Source organism: Galeopterus variegatus, unplaced genomic scaffold, assembly GCF_000696425.1.
Source record: "Galeopterus variegatus unplaced genomic scaffold, G_variegatus-3.0.2 Scaffold178, whole genome shotgun sequence".
Classification (NCBI taxonomy): domain Eukaryota; kingdom Metazoa; phylum Chordata; class Mammalia; order Dermoptera; family Cynocephalidae; genus Galeopterus; species Galeopterus variegatus.
In genome coordinates this window covers 692,104-709,113 of record NW_007726289.1, presented here as the reverse complement: position 1 = coordinate 709,113, position 17,010 = coordinate 692,104, and the positions used below count along the sequence as shown (strand labels likewise).

General features: G+C 32.6%; 1 protein-coding gene across 1 annotated transcript in view; it reads right to left on the bottom strand.

Annotated features, from left to right (window-relative positions):
* Positions 1-4,438: 4,438 nt before the first annotated feature.
* The window catches only part of BAZ2B (bromodomain adjacent to zinc finger domain, 2B), a 110,603-nt gene continuing 98,031 nt past the window's right edge, over positions 4,439-17,010 (bottom strand). Inside the window, exons 14-20 of the mRNA XM_008563981.1 lie at positions 13,844-13,936; positions 13,674-13,735; positions 9,821-9,886; positions 8,231-8,296; positions 6,941-6,985; positions 5,343-5,408; positions 4,439-4,480 (exon numbers count right to left, since the gene is read on the bottom strand). Of these exons, the coding sequence (XP_008562203.1) occupies positions 4,439-4,480; positions 5,343-5,408; positions 6,941-6,985; positions 8,231-8,296; positions 9,821-9,886; positions 13,674-13,735; positions 13,844-13,936 (440 nt within the window). The remainder of the gene's footprint in view (positions 4,481-5,342; positions 5,409-6,940; positions 6,986-8,230; positions 8,297-9,820; positions 9,887-13,673; positions 13,736-13,843; positions 13,937-17,010) is intronic.

The window sequence follows — 17,010 nt, the reverse complement described above, 5'->3', positions numbered from 1 at the left end:
TTGTTTTTAAAGGTAATTTAATGTTAAAACTGAAATAAAGTATATTACTTAAGTATATTTACTACGTCTTCAGTTGAAAAATGGGTTTGCTTAAAAATTGTCTACACATTTACATAAGTATTACTTAAGTATATTTACTACGTCTTCAGTTGAAAAATGGGTTTGCTTAAAAATTGTCTACATGTGCAATTCTTTTTATTTTTATTTTTCACTAAATAATGACTAGTATAAATATAGGATTTTGAAATATTCTCATGACTTGAATCACTGGGGGGTATACATTGGTTTTTTTGCTTTCAAATTGTTTATTAGATGACTTCTGAAACCTCAACTATTCTCTTCTATTTTATGGTTTTGTCTCCCAAAGTGCTGACATAGTCATTCTGTGATAGATGCATGTTTAACCACCTTTTGTAGTTTACTGATCCTTGGGGAGACATACAAAAGACTCTGTTATGATTACTGTGGTTGATTATGCAGTTAATATGAGTGAAGTGATTACAAATTTGTGACTGCTATAGTTTGAAGTTTTTATAATTGAAACAGGAGATTTTATACTAGAAAATAATAGGCTTTTTTATTCATGAAGCTAAAGACTATTCTTAATGTTACAAAAATATTTATGAACTATGATGATATACTAATGGCCCTTTAAAATTAATATGACAGTAACAATAAAGACAATTTATATCAATCTGAATTTTTTTTTTACTAATTATAAATTTACATAAAGGAAAAACTATAGAAATTAGATTTCTAAACTAGAGAACTATTAGAATTTGGGCTCTTTTTTGTGTGTGAAAAATACATTGAGGTAATGCCAAATCTAAAAGTAAGATCAGTGTAGTGTATGTACACAAAGAATCATAAGTGGTATTTGTGTTCCTTGCTTTGATAGATATGGGGAGTTTCTCAGAATAATTTCAGATTTTATAAGAGACTTTTAATTAACAAGGTGAAATCAATTGTTTGATAACCTCATCATTCTTTAAACACTACTCCTAATATTTGCTTATCCTTTCTTTTTTGTGTCTGTGTGTGTGCTTATCCTCTCTATTTTTCTTTCTGCACAATCTAATAATTAAAGGTCTAAACACATTGAAGTCTGGAATCAAGGGTTATACACAAGTCAGTTCAGAATTTTGAACTGGCTGTATGAAGTATCATCTGGCCTTTACTTTATAACAAAGCTGGTTCTTTTAATAGTTAATAACAGAAAAAAATTACAGATTTGGGCTATTAGGAGGTAACAGGTGGCAGAATATGAAGCCAAGATATGCCCATTATTGACTTTCTATCAGTTACATCTTGTGCATGTTAAATAATAATGATAAAGTGAACAAGTACACATAGCAATGTTTTGTTTATACTGAGGTGCAAGTTTATGTAAAACACGGTGGAAGTTTGGGTTTTCTGTAAAAAATATGCCTCATTACTGCTTAATTATTTACACTGTAAAGTTTTATCTCTCCAATATGATTACTGCATCTTGAATATTCTTTTTGTTTTTCCCACAGTCTAATTTAATGCTGGGCACATGATAGTAGATTAAGAAATTTTTCTTTTTTTTTCCTTTTTTTTTTGTCTTTTTTCGTGGCCGGCAACGGATCGCAACCCTCAGTGTCGCGCCCGCACCGGACCGGGACCGGCAACGGGACCGCAACCCTCGGCATTGCCCCCGCACCTCGCTCAGCCAGTGAGCGGCCAGTCCGTATGTGGGATCCGAACCCTCGGCGGGAGCGCCACCGCGCTTCCCAAGCGGCGCACTATCGCAGTGCGCCACCGGGCCGGCCCCAAATTAAGAAATTTTTAAAAATACTTAGTTAATCACAGATCTATAGGCACCATTTATAAGGGGAATACAATTTAAAATTAGAATAACTCAAAAGTACCCAATCTGAGAGCAGTCTTGTTCACAGGTTTGTAGTTATCAAAGGATAACACTTTGAGAAGCCAGTTTTACCTGTGAGGTTCTCTCAAACATTCTGGTCAAGGATTATTTGTGACATAGGTTATTATATTTTTCTTTTTAAATAATAATTCCTTGAATGTTTGACTTTAACAAAAGAAATTACCTAAGGTAAAATAAAATCATGGATTTTATTATTATATAAAGAGAATCATATAGACAGAAAACATAGTGTACCCATTCTTTAATGATTTTGTTTTGTTGTTAATTTGTTTTCTTAGTGTTATAACTGTCAATTTCATTTTAACTCATTCATTCATTCAACTAGAATTTTCTAAGCACCTACTACATACTTGGCTCTAATCAAGGCATTGGCAATACAAGGAAGACAAGAGTCTGGTTCTCCTAGATCTTATATTCTGGGAGGAAAAAGACCATAAACAAGCAAAAAGTAAATAAGATGACAGAACAGAGTTCCAGAGGTGGGGTGTAAGAAAAGGCAAAACTAGATGTTCTAGGAAGGCCTCTTCGACAAAATAATATTTGACCTGTGACTGAACAATAAATAGGAACCATTCGAATCCTTGATGGAACAACAGCAATGGTAATGACCTTTGTTTAGGAATAATAAGAATACAAAAATGGGGCTGGCCCCGTGGCACACTCAGGAGAGTGCGGCGCTGGGAGCGCAGCGATGCTCCTGCCGCGGGTTCGGATCCTATATAGGACTGGCCAGTGCGCTCACTGGCTGAGCGCGGTGTGGGCAACACCACACCAAGGGTTGCGATCCCCTTACCGGTCATGAAAAAGACAAAAAAAAAAAAAAAATGATGAATATACTGTGTAAGGGGCAAACTGCACAAGGTAAAGTTGGAGTGGTAGGCAGAGGACAGAGCATATGGGACTGTTATGTCATGGAGAGGAGTTTGGACTTTACTATAGTTGCAATGAGAAGTGACTGGATAGTGTTTAGTGGTTTACTTTTTGAAAAGATCACTTTAGCTGCTCTGTGGAGAACATACACAGAGTGTTGAGGAAAGCAACATAAAAAGCAAAAAAGGGAAACCAAGCTCTTTATGTTGTTATGACTTAAGTTATATATATATATATGTGCATATATTTGCTTTATCCTGGTTTAATATTTTATCATGGTTACCTTGCCATTTCTTTTCAAATTAATTACTTATGCTTGATGTGGGCAGCCCTATTAAGAACTCGTATTGCTCTAATATAGGTGGGTTAATTTTTTTTCAGTTTTTTCTCAGTTTATCTGACATCTGTTTTAATAATTCTAAGTACTTCAGATTTAAGGGTGAGAATTCCGTATGCTACTCAAGTTTCTTTTTTCTCAGGACTGGGTAGCTAGGAAAAGCAAAGCTGTAGCTGGTTTCTGATATCCCTTTTGGGTTTATTGGAAGCACTGTGCCTGATGCACTCTATCTAGTCATGGGTATGTCCGTTCCTCTTGAATAGTGCTCTTGGGCTTTGATGGATTCTTAGAATATCTAATTTTAATCAGCTATATTTATTCTGTGGCTGTCACCCTCCACCCAACCCAGATTTCACCCACCCCTTGAAGCAACTTTTTCCACTCTCTCCCCAGGCCAGAGGGTAAATACTGAAAACCAATAGGAGGTGTCATGTCTTTGGGTGCCTCTTTCACCTGGGAATTAACTTCCTCAGATGATCTTATTCTTAGTATTTTCTTCAGTTTTCCCTTCTTATTAAATCCTAGTATGCCTGGAGATAATGCTCTAGGTTGTCTTGATTATTCTGCCTTTCTTCTTTAGCTTTCCTCCCTGCCAGGAAAAACCTGAATGATAAGCCCTGGTTCTTTTTATTCCTACCAGTAAAAAACAGTTGAAAGGGAAAAACTAGTCTCTTGAGGGATTTTCCACGTCTTTGTCCTGGGTTACTAATTGCTCCCCCTGTTTTTATCTCTCCAGATTAAAGGAAATTAGGTTGAACTTTCAGTATTTTAATTAATCCCCTTCCCTACTCTTCCTATCACCATACCAGAAGGGAACAGAGAGAGCAGGCAGGCCAATTCCTGAAATCCATTACCTGTCTTTTTTCCTGCTTGCCATTTTTCAGAGATTATAGTCATAATTTCATGCATATATATATAGATTCCATTATTGTTAGGTGTAGAGGGTGTCAATAGGTCTGAAAATCAACGGATTAGGAAAAAAAGACAGCAGGAAAAACACTAGGGCCAAACTTCCATAGTTTAGGAGAGTCACAGAAAGTGATTGCTGGAAGAGATTTTGGAGGTAATCTATGTTAGTAGTTCCCAACCCTGGCCATGCAATCTTGCTAGGCCCACTCTGTATAGCAAACACATATGTCGTAGCAATTGTAAGTACTATGTGGTGCCAGGACTGTTCAAAGAACTTTACACACACACCCATTTAATCATCACTACAACCCTGAGACAGGAGTTAGCATTTATCTCCATTTTATAGATGAAATGAATCACAGAGAGGTTAAATAACTTGCCCAAGGTCATATAGCTGGAAAGTACTGAAATCAAAATTCAAATTCAGGTAATTCGGCAACATTGTCCAGTTTCTAAAACAATATAGAGATTGTCTCTATGTATCAGAGATCTACACTGCTAATTTAAGCCAGAGCTGAGACCAAAATACTGAACTTCTAGATCCAACAGCATCATTTTCACTAATTCTCATTTATTAAATGCTTATCTCACTTGGTAATCCTACAACTCTGGAGGTAGCTATCATTATCTTAATTTTAAAGAAATAGCTTGAAGAGGTAAAGCAAATCAGTGGCAGAGCCAGCATGGGAATCTAAGTCTCTCCACCTCCAAAGCCCTAGTTAAATTGGTTGTACCTCTATTCAACTGTTTGAATGCAAAATAATGCCTTCCTTTATAACATGTATGTTAACTTTTAACTGATTTCTATTAAATTCCAAATAAGCTCATTTTGACTTACTGTAACAAATTTCTTATTCTGAATTATCTGTTAAAAAGTCTATTTTAAGAAAAGTACTAAGGCCGAATTTTACACATAGAAGGCTAAAGAATAATTCTGTAGGCAGAAGTCCATGGTTAGAATCATTAGTGTTTGGAGCAGGACACATAGGACTTGTCTAGGCATGCTATAATATTAGTTTTGTGAAACTCTGGTTACAGTAATAAACAGCTACTTTTATCCAAACCAATGCCATTCCCTACATTAAAAAAAGATAATTAAAATCTCAAACAGAAAAATTAACACATACATTGGAACCCTTCCTACATTCTTTTATGTTCTAACACTCAGTTACTATCTCTAACCTTTGTTTTCCTCATGAAAGCCAGTAAATCATGACAAACCCACACTCAGAAACATTTATATTTAGAATAGCCAATGCTTTAGAAAAACATATTGAATTATAAAGTCCTGTTTTTCTAGAAACACACACTTACTTCTGCTTTTTTACGAGCTTCCATAGCTTTCATAAGCATCATATGTTGTCGCCTTCGCTCTCGTTCCTATTAGGCCAGATAAAATTAAGAACATAAGGAGAATAACTCAACCACAGTTAGCAGTTTGATTTTCAAACGGAAAAAAAAAAAAAAAACAACAACCAAAAAACTCAATATAACATGTTTAGCATTTAGAGACAAGTCACAGTAAATACTAAATATAAGACAAGAATGGCCAGTCTGTGCATGTTTTAGTTCAGGTTTAGAAAGCAAATACAAGAACAATCAAAAGCAAAAAGGTAAAGCAATGAACATGGAGACAGTGTAAACAGAAGCATACAAGATTTACTTATGGTCAGTTGTGATGCTCCTTCAAAAGCTGGCAGAACAAAAAGCATAATGGTTGGCTGGAACAGGTCAGTTACCTTACATCTGCTATTAGATAAATGGCAAATGCTTACTATAGCCAATTAATCAAAAGGTTGTGTTGTTCTTAAATTTTTAGATCAGGCAGAAATTGATTTATTTATAGCCACTTTCACTTCATGGTTTTAGAATTGGTTATTTTAATTTCAAGAATAAAATTATTTTGTAAATCCAATAAGCCACCAATAAATTAGAAAGTTTTTTTTTTTTAAAGCTTTTATACCATTCTAGTTAAACTAGTGTTGGTTCACATACAAACACCAATGAAATGGGATATTCCTATTTACTGATGTCTGCCACTTGATGCACTATTTAAAACCACAAAAGCTGCACCATGGGCTAATAAGTGGAATCTAAAAGGTACAATATAAAAATAAGGTAAGCACTAGCTTAACTCGATAATCTCATTTTATTTTAAAATAAAAAATCACATATTTATAATAGCTAATTGAATTTGTTTATTTGGTCCCTCCAAAGGGATATTTCTAGAATTATTTATAAAATTTGTCTATAAATCCAGAATATATCTCATATTCTCTCATCAAGCAAACTCAAAATTCCCATTGTATTCAATGGCAGTTTTGCATCTAGAATGATGGGAGAATACGAGTCATAACTATCTAATTGTATAGTGATCCAACTTTCCTTGTGACATCAGTAATGTAAATTTTTAGAGAGCAGCCTTACTTAAAGCTTGTACAATTCAATGAAAAATCTTGGAGATGTATCATACTTCTTTACAGACAGACAAGCAGATGTATGCAATGCACTGTGCTGTAAAGCCATGCAGCAGTATGTAATATGACAGCAGCCAGTGCTACACTTTATGCATTGCTATGACAACCATATCACAACCAAATCACAATGCGGTGTTAGATGTACAAAAATAAACATACCCATACCATATCTAGTCTATGCCTCTCCAACTCCTGGTAGAAAGAGTTGGCACAACATTATGAAACAGAAATCACAGAGTCATAAAACCAATTTATAACCCCCCCAAAGACACCAATACCAAAGCAAGGAAATAAACCGTAAGATGAAGGAAAAACTTAAGCAGAAATTATATTGAAAAATTCAAAGAAAGTATTTTGAAGATTTTCCCCCAAATAGGTTTAAGCAAAATTATAAAATGAATATTTCAACAGTTATATAACTATATGTATACAGACCTGATGCTTCAGGAGAACAGCTTGTTGTCTTCTCATTTCTTTTTCCTTAAAAATAACAAACTTTTAATATACGGTTTTTAGGAAAGATTTTGAACATACTATAGTTATTAAAAGTTCATTTTCTGAGATTCTGCAGTCTTCCATTAGATTGAACCATATGAGAATGGCAATATTCAATCTTTTTTTCTTTCTTTTTTTTTGCAGCTGGCCAGGAGTGGGGATCTGAAACCTTGACGTTTGTGTTACAGGATGTACTCTAACCAATTGAACTAACTGGCTGGCCCTTCAATCGTTTCTTACTTATAAAATGGCAATTCAATTTCCTGTGGTTCTACCTAATACTTACATAAAAATCATGCAATATAGTATCAAGGATCTTTCTTCAGGAGGCTTTTCATGAGTGACCTAACAGCACACTTCACTGGCACATTCACTGAACAGACTGGCTAGATGGTCACAGCTTATTAGATACAACTGTCATATGTATTTATTTTTATTACTTTAATACATTATGATGAAACCCTCGAATCTAGCTGATTAGAACCCTTTCCACTCTGACTAAAAACTCCCAAATATAATTAATAATTGATAATTAATTATAATTATAATTAAGGATCTATTTCATTATATACACTGAGATTATAATGCCTACCTATGATTTGGGGCACCATCCCCAGGGGATGGGGTTTAATGCAAACAATTCTAGGAATGTCAGCAATTTTAATATTTTTATAATGGTAAAATCTGGATGAATTTAATATTAAGGACAGACATGAAGAGGGATAGGAATCTAAAGAACAAAGTAAGAGAGTCCAAGTAGAAAGTTATTACTGGTGAATAACAGTTGATAAAATTAGGTTTTGTTTCTGTAGGCTTTTCATTTTTAATAGATAAAACAGTTGCTAGACATTAAAAAAGAAAGCTATAAGGACAGAATCAGATTCAGGACATAGTTTAGAACACAAACATAAATGACACACAAAATAGTTTGGGGAGAATAATTCTTATCCAGCAAAACTATATAGAGGTATCACGCAATAGAGTTTGCATCTTTGATTTGATGTCTCTTATTTAAAGAGCTCAAAGCATCACATAAAACGTATATAATAAAATAAAAAATATATGTACATACACATACAATAAAAGCACACATAATACACATTATATCTGCTAAATATATTTTTAGATAGTCACTTTGAGGAAAGCTATTTTTTACATATAATTGATGCTGGTATAACATGTAGTTTTTATTTTTGAAAAATAAAAACTATGATTCTCGTCTAAACTAACCTTTATTCGTTTCTCGGCCTCCAATAATTTGGCATTTGCCGCTTCTTCCTTCTTTTTCTTTTTAGCCTGTGCATGCAAAACAGGTCTCAAAGTCATGCAACAGCACTGCTACAACTTGCAAATAATCTCAGACTTGAAATGAAGCTACATGCCTCACAAGGTACAAAACAATATGTAACATATATTTAGACAATTACAGATTTTCCTCCAGTTAATGGTATATATAACATAGTATTTTGTTTCTAATTTAAAGATTAGTATTAGGATATACAAAAAATTCTTAAACTCATAAGAACATAACAGATTTTCTTATATTCAAACTCTGTTGAAAGTCTGAAATAATTGAGTGTTTATGTTATTTTACCTTAAAACACAGAAAATAATTTTGTCATTTATTGCTTTTTTCTTATTTTAAAAACTAAAACAGTCACTGTAAAATCAAATGTGAGCTTCATATATTAAAGTTATTAACACTATCTAGTAGTTTCATAACTATCTAGTATTTATTGTCAAGTTACTTTAGGATAGAAATGTTTTCAATATGAGGGATTTAAGATTAATTTAAAATGGGTAAGGGAATATGTGTATATTTCTAGAGGAAAACTGTAACACAGAAAACCTCAGTTATCTGGAGCCCTTAGGGAATAAACTGTTCCATAAGCTGCAGTTTCCTGAATAGCTGAGAGGTTATAATAATTTTAAACATTAAAAGTTTATTTTCACTATTTTGGATGAAAATAATTTTGAGACATATGCCTGCTTAGATACAGTACTCTTAAACATAATTTGGCTTTTTCTTGATGACTCAATGTGACTACTTTGAACATCAGTTATTATACTACACAGCTATTAAGGTGTTGAAAACTGATTGTTATTCAATTAAAAGATTACAAACTGTTGCTAGGCTTTTGAGTTCCTGTATTTGCTAGTGGGAGTTTTTCTATATTTTCCCTTGCTGTCTTTTGGCTATTACTTTTGCTGTTGACAGTACAAGTATACGTCCTCTATCCCTATTCTAATCAGCTTGCAGGGAAGAGGGGTCTGTTAGAAACCTGAAAAACAAGCTGGTAAAACTATTTCTACACATAAAATTTACTTTTACTTTTAGAATGATTACTTTTGTAAACATTTGTTTCTAAATTAAAAGTAAATATCTGACAATAAGTCCTAATGACTTCTAAAAGTCAAGAGTTTTAGACATGAACTTTATGATAACTATATTGGCTGCTCAGAGGTTTTCCTTTTTTTTTTTGTCTCATTTCCTGGGTTTTTACTGTAAAGATTAGTTGAGCTTGCTAAATTAGGTTCAGATGTATTATGTTTAAAGAGTATTTCTGATGGATATGTTCATTTGAATGAGTGGGAGAACATGTAGGCAAAAATTTTATTTTCGTCTCATTTCCTGGGTTTTTACTGTAAAGATTAGTTGAGCTTGCTAAATTAGGTTCAGATGTATTATGTTTAAAGAGAATTTCTGATGGATATGTTCATTTGAATGAGTGGGAGAACATGTAGGCAAAAATTTTATTTTCACAGACTTTAAAATATATGACTATATTACTTTAATTGTATTAAATTTAAGAATTTTACCTCTAGAATTTGCTGGGCTCGAAGTTCTTTTTCCATTCTGATTTGCTGTATTCTTTTAATTTTTTCCTGTAGAAAAAATTATAATTTAAGATAATAAACTAAATATCTAGGTGAAAAGGGTTTAAGTGGAATCAAATAAGATGTAAGTAAAAAATTACCAAAGGCTATCCATGCTGAATATAAACATTTAGTTATCTAGTATAACATCATATATATTTTCATATATTAAATTAATACGATTTTATAAAATTTCTCATAATAATTTGTAAAATACAATGCTAAATAAATACACAGAAACAAAGTAAACCAAGCTGATCAAACTCATATAGCCTGAGGACCTTTATAAATATTTGCAATTACAAGTAATACTTAATTTGAAATAAGTATAGGATAGAATAGTCGAAAAAATAGTTTATCAGAAGTCATAAACATAGGCTACTTCTGGTTACTGTCATTTACTGAATTATCTTGAGCAAATAATAAATATTTTTCTATAAAATAGGGAGAGGTACTTGCTCTTTTCTCACTTTTTCATGATTAAATAAAAAATGCTTTAAAAGTATATAGTGACACAATTGTAATAGGTTATTATTAACAATAATTTCGACTCGAAAATTTATTTTACATGTTGAATAACATTGCTTTAATTAATTAATTAATTAATTTTGGGGGCAGCTGGCCAGTATAGGGATCGAACCCATGATCTCAGTGTAATTAGCACCAGGCTCTAACCAACTGAGCTAACCATCCAGCCCAGAAATTGCTTTTAACAACCACAATAAGCCCATTTCAGAAATAATCTGTAAATTAATTTAGAATGAAATAATTACAATTTAATATTCCAGGGCATTATTTACTTGACAAAATTGGTGTACACATTGTCTAAATTTAATGCACTGGTTATTAGTTAGGTTTTATAATTTACTGATCATCTAAATTTTGATAAGAATTTGTATTTTGATTTTAAAAAATTATCTTATATGCTATAAGCACACTGTTAGCAATTTCATGTCCATAAATTCCTTCTAAACTCCCAAATTGGTAGTGATGAGAACAGATATATAGTTTTAACAACAACAAAAAAAGCCCAAAGTGTCCTACTTGCAAATTGTACTTATCCCAGTACGGGCGCGACACTGAGGGTTGCGATCCGTTGCCGGTCACGAAAAAAGACAAAAAGGAAAAAAAAAAAAAAAACAAATTGTACTTATCCCAGAAAATACATTTTACATTGCTGTATGTTATAATACGTGCTCCAATTTCCAGATGCTGATTGTACATTTTGAAGCTATACTTAAATATGTATTTTAACTTATTTGGTTTTTTGTACACTGATGTTATTGAGTCCCTGCAGGGGTCTACTGCAAGATAATGAGATTTCAGGAATTACTATTCTGTTCAGAAAATTCATCACATTCTTTGATTTTGCTGTTGGTGATCCTGTGTTGGTAGTGAATATTAATTATAGCTTGCCAAGAACAAAAACCCAAGAGTATCTTTTGCATCACTTCCAAGTCTTAGAGAAAACTGTATTTGATCCATATTTGAAATATTAATTTGGATTAGAACTTGATACCTGAGAAAAGCATACTCTTGATCTAATTTTTCTACTCTTGTCAATCATAAGATTATAAGGTGGTATGTTCTCAGGTCACCAAAAGTCATTTATTATCCTCTTATGCATAGAGAAAGGTAGGGAATCTTGGGCTTAAATACGCTCAGTCCAAAGCATTATCTTAACCGTCCAAGTGATTTATATATATGTATGTGATTTTTATATATGTGGGTGTGTGTGTATATATATATATGTATATATTTGGTAGTGCTGTCATTATTAGCATGTAAGTATATACTATTTATAAATTATTATAATATAGGTTCACCTTATAATGTTGAGCATCGAACCACTGAGCTGGTCACTTTACATAAAATATTTTGTTGATTGTTAAAAAAAATCATAGAAGTTGAAATTATCTTCTTTTTACATAAGAGAAAACTAAGATTCCCAGAGAGCAAATATTTTGCCTAAAGTCCAATAGTTAGTAAATACAGAGCCCTGGTCAGATACAATGCCTGTGCTCCTCCTGCTTTGTAACAGTGCTTCTGCAACCTTCCAGAAAACTGCCATAAGGACTATCTGGTGATATTTTTGGCCTACTGGAAAAAATAACCCAAAGGATGAAGAGCACATGCTATTATTTTATTCTAATGTAATGCTGACTTTAAAATAGGCATTAATAACAGACTGTGTGAATAGAGTTATTCTATACTTTGATTCACTGTTGGCAATAAGGAATAAATCAGATGGTATTCTGAGATTAGCCTCAGATAAATATCTAAGACCAGTTCATTGTATTAGTGTTGCTGGAAACTTCAGAGTCCAATGCTTTTTCAATGAGCAGCAAAGACCATGTAAATTTAGGTCATAGCCACTTTATGACTTAAGGATCACAAAGCTGAATGTAAAGTACTGGTCAGATCTGCTGGGACTCTAGCCATCAGGAAATAGGATAAGCTATAAAAAAGTAAAACAGAAACAACAGTATTTCACTTAAAAATAAGATATGAACTTATTTTTATATATATACCATTCAGTCAATATTTATATTTTAACAAGTGCGTTCATTAGCCTGCCTATTTTAAGTCAACTTTACAATGTCTAGCAGTCATAATTAAACTAATGAAGGAATTCAAGTTTACAATTGACTACTTTACAGTAAAAGAGTATACTATATAGTTTCATGTTTTATATGTATCTTTAAAAAATTGACAATTTGTTTTGTGCCAGGCACTGTAGTAGGTACCTCACATTCATCATCTCATTTAATTTTCAAATATTGCAGTTATCTTCTTTTACAATGGAGGAAATAGGGACTTAGAGGTTAAGTAATCCATCTAAGGTCACAAAACTATTAAGTAGCAGAGCCCACATTTAAATTTAGGCTGCCCAACCACAAACTCTAAATTCTGAATCCCAACCTTAAATCAACTCTCTTAGTCATATTGCTTTAGTCAGTACTGAAACATGAGAGATAACCACATCAAAGCCAACCCAAGCTATTTGTTTAGCAGCTATTTGTATAGTAACACAATTAATTTCATCTCATACTGAGAAATGACTACTTGTTTAAATTGTTTTTAAAAAATAGTGCTTTCCCCCCATTTCCTTTTTACTGTAATGTTAACATTGAGTATGTGGAGATGGTAGAGTAGTTTACATGTTCCTATCCTAAATGAAGCTGAATATCTTGTCACTTAATATTTTACCTATAAGAATTTAAAAATTACTTCATTTACCTACATTTAATTTTGAAAACCACAAAGGGGAGGAATACTGTAGATATAAGACAGAACTCTGGATATGCTAAAATAATAATCTTTTTTTTTTTTTGAAGTAGCAATTTTTAGGTAACTCTGAAAGCATTCAGAAGCAGTGAGGGGAAATACTGTTCTATAAAACTTGAATTTGATTTTTACTAATATTTTACATGGTTTAGAACAACAAACTTTTCTTATTAAAATCTGATAGTCAAGTAATATCCTTCATTTACTGATACATTTATTTAAAAAGTCTAAAAATTACTCAAGATGTCAACTCATATGCAAAGTCTACCAAGATATTTACAAATTTACTGTTTGGTAGCCATTTCTTCAAAAACTTGGAAGTGGAAGACTTGATTAAAAAATAAGGTGGAATTTTAACTAATGGAAGATGACAACTTTCCAAATAAGAGACATAACATTAATGTGTAATACAGTCATTTAAGAAATAAAAATCAAAATAACGTACATATACAGATAGATCCTCAAAATATAGCCTGTTTTAAAAGTCAGTTCCAATGCATAAACATACCTGTTGCTTCATAATCTTTATCTGTTCTTTTTGCTTTCGCTTCTCCTCAGCAGCCATTATTGCTGTGACAAGAAACCAAAGCACATATGTCATCAGAAAAGAAAGAAGAGAAGCCTCTTATGAATCCCCCAATACTAACTCTTTAAGTTTACATCATTTAAATTACCCACCTTGTTGTTTTTTAGCTTCTTTGGCAACCCGTGCCTGTTCCTGCTTTTGAAGTTTTCTCAAAAGCTTTATTTGTGCTGCCTGCCTGGCTATTTCTGAAAAACATAAAATTTCAAAGAATACAATTAACAACTTTACAAAACTGCTAACCTAAAACAATAACTGGTAATTATTGATGAAAATGGTATCATTATGAAGGACAAAATATTTAAGAAAATTGCCCAAGGTTAGACAGATACCAAGTATGAGAGTTGTATGGTAGAAAATGTCATGTAAGAAATTGCCAAATTTTTTCATCAAATATGATTCCATATACAAAACTACATAAAAATGATATTTCTCTTAATCTTCAGAGAGGCTCATCTAAGTAAATTTTTTTCAGAGTACCAAGTTAGCTTTAATCTTATAACGAAACATATAAAAAAAAAGAGAGAAAGACCCCCAAATAAAACAAATACAAAGCCCCCTACCCCTAACTTAGTATTTTAATTAGCTATATTAATGGTTAAGTTCCTGAATTCAGTGGTATTTTCATTTATGAAGAAGCAGGACTAAATTTCCTAGATAAAAACAATGCAGAATATCAATGAATTTTAAGGACAACTTAATTCTCATAATTTTCTAGGACAAATATATGAAACTGGGGCAGACAGACATAATTAACGACCCCAGTTCTTCATTCTTCCCTCTCTCCAGGTTATCTGCAATGTGACTCTGCAGCAACACATCAGGTGAAACCTATTTTCCTATCCCTTGTTTCTGAAATCAGCCAGGTGATCTTCTATTGTGAAGAAGATGTTAGTAGTTGTGATGCAAGTAGAGCTCAAAAGTGTACTTGTACTTGCACTACTTTTGCTCTTGTGCTTTTCCTGTTATTATAAGGACATGTTTGGACTATGCTGCTGGAGACTGGGACTCATGGAGCCAGTTGACCCTACATATGTGAACAAGCCCAGCCAAGAGCCACAAAGCTGCTTAGCTAACCTCCAGCTGATTCTACCTGCACAAGGGATGGAATAATAATAATGAAAGGCTTAGTGTTGTATGCCACTGAGGTTTGGTAGTTGTTTGTTATTCGGCATTGTTGTGGAAACAGGTATAATGAATGCAGAAACCATATAATGTTATTGTTTTCTTCTGCTGGCAACTTGGTCTGAATACTTCTAACTCTAAAAGTGGTGTATCATAGTATCACGCACAGGGTCATTTCAGAAAGCACCACTTTATGGTAGACATTGTTTTAAACTTTGTAGTTAATGAATAATATAAGGAACCTATAAATGATATTCATCAATCATGAATGTTATTGGTAACACCTAAGTCACTTGAGCATTAACAATTTCCACCAATTTATTGACTGCAGGTGTTAAATTTACATGATTTTTGTTTAATTTTCACAACTACCTTATATGATAATCAAAATTATGCTTACAAATAAATTAACTAAGGCTCTTAAAGGATAAACAGCAGAGCCAAGAAACAAACCCAGGTCTTTCTTACTCCAGTCTATATGCTACCATCTCTAAAGATCTTTAAGCAAAACTTGAATGCCTTGAGATTTTAGCTAAGAACTTAATCCTATGTCCTTGTAATAGCTGAAGTGAAGTGGGTTACTAATTTTCTGTCAAGATTTTTTTAAAGGGGAGGGGATTTAAAAGGGTCTAGTTTCATCTAATAAACTGACATGTTAAAGATAAAATGGAAGCTGATGCTAAAGTATATCTTCAATAATTTTCAATATTAGGAGGTTATAGGCATCATCAGAAATTTCTGGGTCACACAAAAAGGATCTTCTGTTCATAAATACTCTGAGAGATAAAAATCTATAAACTGGCCTACAGAGTAAACAACCTCTGATGACAATGTACCTGAAGAGTATCGTTCTCATCTATAATAATGCCAGATAAATATTTCTTTAACATTTAAGAACTGCAAGTTTTTACTGAACTCTGCTATAAAGGCCTAACTCTGTCTTAAGATGTAAAGATGTGCTAAGTGATCAAAAAAATGGTTCCTAAAAAATGTTGGCTAAGTATGATCTTGTGCTTCAAGCTAAACTGATGTTCTCTAACTTTTAATAAGGGAATTCTATAATATATATAGATGTGTGTTCATGCATGAGTGTATCAGTCAATTTCAAGCCCCATACAAGCACATAGTAATTTTTATTTTTAAACCCTTTGTACAGAAAAACATTAAAAAGTTAAACTCATGTCTTTTCACTTTAGCAGGGAATATACAATTTTGACTAATCATTAAAAATTTATGTAGCTTTAAGTTTACATTATGAGCAGCTGGAGAAGAAAACGTGAAAAAAGAAAAGTGCTTAGAGACACTGTGGAGGAAAGAGACTGAGTAGAAACCTGCAAAAGTTCATTCAGGCTCTGAGGAATAAAGTACTCCCAATGTCTTCTCATTTACTTGGTTTATGGTTGCTGAATATATTATATTAAAATTAACTTTTAAAATATTAATTTGAAAAATATCTTTTATAATTTAGGAAATTATTTGCTTTAATTTGAAAGATAAAAGTTTATTTTCACATAGTATTAGGGATATTTTGGACATAACCCATTTTCTTCAACTCTAAGATGAATTTTTAAACATGTTAACATTCCCCAAATCAGAATGTGTATGACACTTGGCAGCACTTTCCTTTCTTAATGGTACATCTTAAAATAATGGTACATCATATAGACTGCATATATGACATCTCAGATTCTATGATATGAAATGGAGAGGTACTATTTCATATTTGGGAAAATTTGAGATATTAACAGTATTGTTCAATTAACAAGCAGATTTATTTTTATCTATACTCTCTGAGAAATTAGAACTCTTAATTCACAATGTTGAGATGTACATTTAAAACTCGCACGTGGCTAGTTGGCTGGTTGGCTCACTTGGAGCACTGTGCTTGCGGCACCAAGGTCAAGGGTTTGGATCCGTATACTGACAAAAAACAAAAAACAAGCCTCACATTTACCTCACTGTTCTGAACCATTCTTCAAATTAAGTCCAGTGTTTCATTCTACTGGAGTCTTAGAAGGCTAATAATGTGTAACAGAAACTTCTAGAATCCTCTCAGATAACTCCCCAAACTATATTAATGCAGAAGCCTCTCAGAAATAAAAGCAGTGATAAAGTGATTCATTCTTACTTTCTTTTC